Genomic DNA, 6,000 nt, shown 5'->3' with positions numbered 1-6,000 from the left:
GGAAGCCAAAGAAAGGTGAGTGTAAAATCTCAGAAATGAAACCCTGATTTATTTGTTCATCCATTCAGCCTACTATGAATCTGTGAAAACACGGAAAAAATAAAAACACTGAAATTGAACTTGTCACTGGAAACTCTCATTTCCAGTGTTCCTTTTTAGCTATCAAAGTGCCAGCTGTAACTTCAGGCCAAAGGTAATTTGCAGGACACTCTTGTGGTCTGGACATTTATATCCATCATATACAGAAAAGACAAGGTGCTGAAAGGGTTAGGAATCATTTTGTGTGTTTGCTACTGAAAAATTCAATCCTTTACAGAACTCGAGGCTGGACTAGTTACATGACGCTCTTTGGTCAGCTGTGCCTCGAAAAGGCCCCAGGTAGGGCTTCAATAAAGATGTACTATATACTGGGGGAAAAAAAAAATCAGTGAGGCCAAGATGGAGTTTACACAAAGGTAATAGGAATTCCTGAGTTCCCAGTTCTCTCGCTGCTAACTATAAACTCTCAAAGACTTTTTTTTTTTTTTAAAGGAGGTACCCAGGATTGAACCCAAGACCTTGTATACAGGAAGCAGGCACTCTGCCAATGAGCTATATCTGCACCCCAGTGAGAGTGTTTTTTCATTTGTTTTGTTTTTAGTAGGTACCGGGGAACAAACCAGGGACCTCCTACGTGGGAAGCAAGCGCTCAATCATTTGAGCTATATCCACTACCCTCACAACTTTAGCAAGTGCTTTTCGCAGGTCATTCTAGGTCTAGTCTTTTTTTTTCCTTGGGTCTAACAAACTTAAAGGAGGAAATGGCAGAGACATTTTACGCTACGAATTGATCTCTTGGAACTTCCTCAAGTTGATTAGGTGGAGGCATTACCATTTTAGGTTGGCATGTTGTGAAGCCCGCGCAATTTCATCCGCCCTGCTCCTTCCCCCTCTTCCTTGGCCTCTAGTCCCAGCGCTCCTCATACTGCCTGGGGCCCAGTCCCACGGGTCCACTCCCACTATCCACTGAGCCAAACAGAGGCCTCAAAACTACAACATCCCTCACAACTTGCTTCAGGAAGAAAAAAAGGTAATGAGCTTTATGCTTTGAGGTCCTCAAGAGCAAGCTTTATTTGGATAGAAAAAAATCAAGCCTAAGAGATGGAATCAGTGCGTACAACTCTCTTTCCCTCCATTTTAAGGCTTCCTAGATTGCCTCAAGTCCCCTCCCCCTCCCCATTTAAGAAGCCTGTCTTTCCCCCTTCCGCAGGGTTCTTAACCTTTTCTGTTCCACAAACCCCTTTGCCAGTCTGGTGAAAACCACCACCCTTTACTAAGTCCATCCTATCCTGTGCATTACTTACTAAATACATCACACCCACACCAACTTTTCCCCACAAGAATGTTTTTCGAATTTCAATTCAAGGCCACAGGACCCCTTGTTAAGAACCCGTCCCTAGAGAGCTGTTAGTCTTCTGAAAGCCACAGCTTCTCTTTGCAGGCCTCACCTCCCGCAAGCTCCACAGGGCCCAGCGCCCCGCCCCCCCCCCCCCCAATTGTCCCCTCGCGGCTGTCACTGCGAGCAGATCCTGAGCTCCCGATTGGAAAACAAGCCCGTCACTCAGCCCACACTCAGGGGATGGACACTCTCCTTTCCGAGCCTTAAAAGGTTTAACGCCGCTTTCTCCCAGTCATCAGGTAAACCCGCAGCGGCGGAAGGGAGGGGCTGCGCGCCCAGGTCGGCCCCGCCTGGCGACCGGAGCAGCCGAGAGGTAGCACACATCACCTCCCCGCTCTCGCCGGGTGACCGCACCCTGTCCCCCACCCCACCCCCGCACCATCCCGATCACAATGCTGGAGCCGCGGAGCCACTCGTAATCCAGGCCCGGGGCAGCCCAGTAGGCAGTTAGCACCTTCCAGGGCCAAGGGCGGGGCGGGCTGGGCAGCGGGGAGGGGGTGGGGGTGACATGAAAGGTCCCGGATGTTGCTGAACCGGGGCTCTTTCTAGAGGGAGTGACTGGCGCAGGCGCAGAGGAACGAAAGAAACGCTAAGGTGGGGGTGGGGAGGAAATTCCCTCTCGCTGGTTTAGAAGAGTAAGCCGGAGGAGGTTGCGGGGGGACAGAGAAAGAGCGTACTTCAGAGCAAAGGAGAAAGGCAGGTACGAAGGTTAGCGGTAGGCAGGGAAGAAAAAGGTGGACTAAGCACAGGGGTGGAAGGTGAACGCAGAAGGGTGGAGTGTAGGTAGCGGGAGAGGGCGCACGCTTCTCCGCGCTCGCCCTCTAGCGCGGGTGGGGAGGGTGCGCGCGCTCAGGGAGCGGCGGTTGCGCTGGGCCCCCAGGGCTGTGGGCACCAATCAACGGTTGCCATAGCAGCGTTTGACGTCATCGTGCGTGTGGTGCCCCTGCTGCCGGGGCTGGTGATTGGAGGAAACCCCGTGTCTGCGGAGCGGCTGTAGCCTGTGAGCTGCGAGATCCGCCGACAGAGTCTCAGCCTCGCCGCCGCCGCCGCCCAGAGACTGCTGAGCCCCGTCTGTCCGTGGCCACCTACTCCGGACACAGGTAAGGGACCCGAATGCCGCCGCCTCGCCCCACCCCTGCCTGGCCCAGACCAGCCTTCCGAAAGCGTGGGAATCCTCCCCGCTCCACAGCCCCTCACCCTGGCTCGCCCGGCGGTAGCCGCGCTGGGCTGAGGCGGAGTCTCGGCAGGCGGAGACGGGCGGCGGCTTCTCTTCCGCTGGACTCGGGCGGGCGGCTTGCGACTGCCTCCGGCTACTTGCTTCCGGATCGACGACCCGGCCCGGATAGGCTCGCGCTCCCCTATCCCACTCCCCGGGGGTGGAAAACGCGCCCACACGCGCCGTCGCCAGGGATCCGCCCGGTCGCCAGGTCCCCAGGGTGGGCGAGTCATCGCCGAGGCTCCACTGACCCCGATCCGTTCCCATCCCTTGTCCCTGTGACCCCCAAACCCATCGTCCTCCATGGCCCGGCTTCCGCCCGAGGTAATGACTGGGCGGCTGCGGGCGTCGCAGTGGCGCAGGTGAGGCCGCCCCCTCCCCTCTCCCGCTCCCCGGCTCGCCGCTCTTCCTCCTCCCTTTCTTCCTCCCTCCCTCCCTCCCTTCTCGGCGCAGCCTCCGCTCTCCGCGCTGCGGCGGCGGGACAGGGCCCTCCCCCACCCCGGGAGGCGGCGGCGGGGAGGGGCCGGGGCCGCAGAGCAGCTCGGCGGGAGGAGGAAGGCCGGAGCCGAGGTTCCGAGCCCAGGCCCTGCCGGACGGTGCCAGCCAGGTAGACGTGGGGCGAGACCGCGCTTCTGGGGCCGAGGGCGAGCCGACCACGGGCGCGAGGGCCTGGGGTGGGGCCCGCCTGCGACCTAGGGCTGAGTTTTCTGGGTTCACCGGTGGGAGAAAGAACTTGAATTTTCCCGGTGGGGGTGGGGCCTTTTGAATGGATGGGGGAGGTTCTGATGCGGACCCCGAAACCAGGCGGGGATGGGGACGAGGCTGGGGAAGACGGCGCGTAGCCGTTGCTCGCTCTTCTTCCGGATGGGTTAGAACTGGAGGGGCCTTACTCTCGTTTTTAGACGAATATCCTGCTTTGCGGGGCCCGAGCTTAACAGCCGGTGGTGGCCCAGCTCGGCTGGGTGTGGTTCCCTCTTCTCCCCTCCCCCACCTGCTGCAGCTGTCGGACCCTTCTAGACTAAATGGGCACCCGCGGGGTGCGGTGGCTGAGAAGACACCGGGTGGAAGAGTGGGATGTGCCCGCGCCGGGGCTGGAGTGGTTCCGCTTCTGCGGGCAGCGCAGGCGTCCCGGTCTTGGGTAGGGGGTGGGAGGGAGTCCCCCCCCTAGGGCGGGGGCGCGGGCCCCCCTCCCTTTTGCTGGGGGGGGGGGGTGTGTGAGCAAACGCCGAGCTGTAGGTTGGGCTCCTTGACACAGATCCGCCATGACAAAGAGGGAGCGTCGGGGACTTGTGAGGAGGTACAGGATTGGGCGGAGTCAAGGAAGGGGGGAGGGTGGCGATTAGCGCGGAAGGAAGGATTTCCCCTTTAAAGACTAGGTCTGCCCCTTTTCGTTTCACCCATCTCGATGTCTTAAGTCGGTTAAGGGTTAAATGGGTGCGGCGAGTTCTCCGCAGTATAGAGGCGAGGCCTGGGAGGACACAGTTTCTGTGAGAAACCTAATCCACTTCCCCTTGTACTGGAGGGGTTAGGGAGAAAAACCTTTGTACTGATATTAAATATTTTTTTGCTCGAAGCAGCATTAACCAGTGTTTCTGAGGTCCAGAGATTAAAATTAATTTCGAGAGTCGGAGGAAAATAAGCGATTTCGAATTTTAAAGTTTACCCCTTAAAACAATATAACCCGTATGTCAGCTAGCTGGTTTAACTACCAGGTCTTGTTCTGATTTGGGAGGAGAAAAGTAGTATTGTGGATTTCCTTGGGAAGATAAAGGATGTAATATTGGAGAGTCAGTTCGTACATATTGGGTGACAATGACTCTGTTCACCTTTTAATTTAATAATGCACTTCAGGCTGTACATTTTTAAAATTGTTTAATTTATCCTGTAGTTTAGTGTATTTCTTTATTGTTTAGTATCTTTAAAAAGGATATCTTAAAAAGTGTAGGAGAGGTATACTGGAAGTCCTAGGCAGCTTTAAAATGAAGCAAAGAAATGGGAAATTTTGTAAAGGGCAGCTTGAATGATAAACGTTCTGTTAAAATGTAACTGCTAGAAACTACAGGCAGTATTCTACAATTAAACTAGAACAGTGACATTGCAAACACTTGTAGATACTATGTGCTTCAGTATTTAACATTTTAATATTCACAGATGAGTAAGAAAATCCAGGACTGGTGAATAATTTTTTATATGTCTATGTGTATATAAAAAGGCACAAGGTAGATAAGACCTCATAGTGAGATATTGATCCTTTGTGGTTATGTTTGACATTCATAGAAGTTTGGTCTTTTCTCAAAGGAAATTCTCAGCTGACATATTTGTAAAGTTCCAGTAAATTTGGGGTGATTGGTAATACCAATTAAAATTTAAACACTTCGACAAGAAGTAGGTACATGAGTCTAAGAAGATATGAATATGCATTAAATTAAAATGAATTACGATTCTGGGAGTATGGTAAAATTGTAATGTTCTTCGTAGATGTTCTTTTCAATAAAGAATGAAAAGTTGCTTAATTTTGGATCACTAGTGATGTTGGAAACTGTGGAGTTGGGATTCTGGCCAAGATAAGGGGTGGTTTTTCAGGTAGTCTCTTGACCGAGTGTGCTTTGATCTTGTGTGGAATTAGGATCTTCTGAACAAAGATAAGGTAATGCAATTTTAGTTTTGCTAAACTGTTAACTTTACCTCTGCATGCCGAGTATGGTTTGCTTGGGTTTTTTCCTTATTCTGATTCTTTTGTAAGACTGCATTTTTATTTCCGTAGGCAGGTAGGTTTGAGGTGTTAATCTAGCTATATACAACAGGTATGATTTTGAGTCTGTTTATTTTGATGGAAAAATATCTAAATGCTACTTTTTCCCCCTGCAGAACATCCAGTCATGGATAAAAATGAGCTGGTACAGAAGGCCAAACTGGCCGAGCAGGCTGAGCGATATGATGACATGGCAGCCTGCATGAAGTCTGTAACTGAGCAAGGAGCTGAATTATCCAATGAGGAGAGGAATCTTCTCTCCGTTGCTTATAAAAATGTTGTAGGAGCTCGTAGGTCATCTTGGAGGGTCGTCTCAAGTATTGAGCAAAAGACGGAAGGTGCTGAGAAAAAACAGCAGATGGCTCGAGAATACAGAGAGAAAATTGAGACCGAGCTAAGAGATATCTGCAATGATGTACTGGTGAGAATCAAACATTCAATCCAGCTTCACTGTAATATAGGGTTGATATAATGGGTATCAGTTACATTTCTTTGAAATTTTTATTTCTCTGATTTTTCTTTTCCTTTTAAAAGTTGAGTAATAAATTTAGAAGTCTTCAAGGTGTCATTCCTAAAAGATGTTAAAACAATTAG

General features: G+C 51.5%; 1 protein-coding gene across 9 annotated transcripts in view; it reads left to right on the top strand.

The window, feature by feature from the left end:
- The first annotated feature begins 531 nt into the window (after window positions 1-531).
- YWHAZ (tyrosine 3-monooxygenase/tryptophan 5-monooxygenase activation protein zeta) overlaps window positions 532-6,000 on the top strand; it is a 31,824-nt gene continuing 26,355 nt past the window's right edge. The window contains exons 1-3 of one of the 9 annotated variants that reach the window (XM_071207947.1): window positions 532-1,751; window positions 2,350-2,538; window positions 5,523-5,827. In XM_071207947.1, the coding sequence (XP_071064048.1) occupies window positions 5,534-5,827 (294 nt within the window). In that variant the 5' untranslated portion in view covers window positions 532-1,751; window positions 2,350-2,538; window positions 5,523-5,533. The other 8 variants (XM_071207950.1, XM_071207948.1, XM_071207949.1 and 5 more) reach the window with 8 other exon arrangements.

This window comes from Dasypus novemcinctus, chromosome 14 (assembly GCF_030445035.2).
Source record: "Dasypus novemcinctus isolate mDasNov1 chromosome 14, mDasNov1.1.hap2, whole genome shotgun sequence".
In the NCBI taxonomy this organism is placed as follows: domain Eukaryota; kingdom Metazoa; phylum Chordata; class Mammalia; order Cingulata; family Dasypodidae; genus Dasypus; species Dasypus novemcinctus.
Note: the sequence above shows the minus strand (reverse complement) of the source record. Positions and strands in the feature narration are given on the sequence as shown.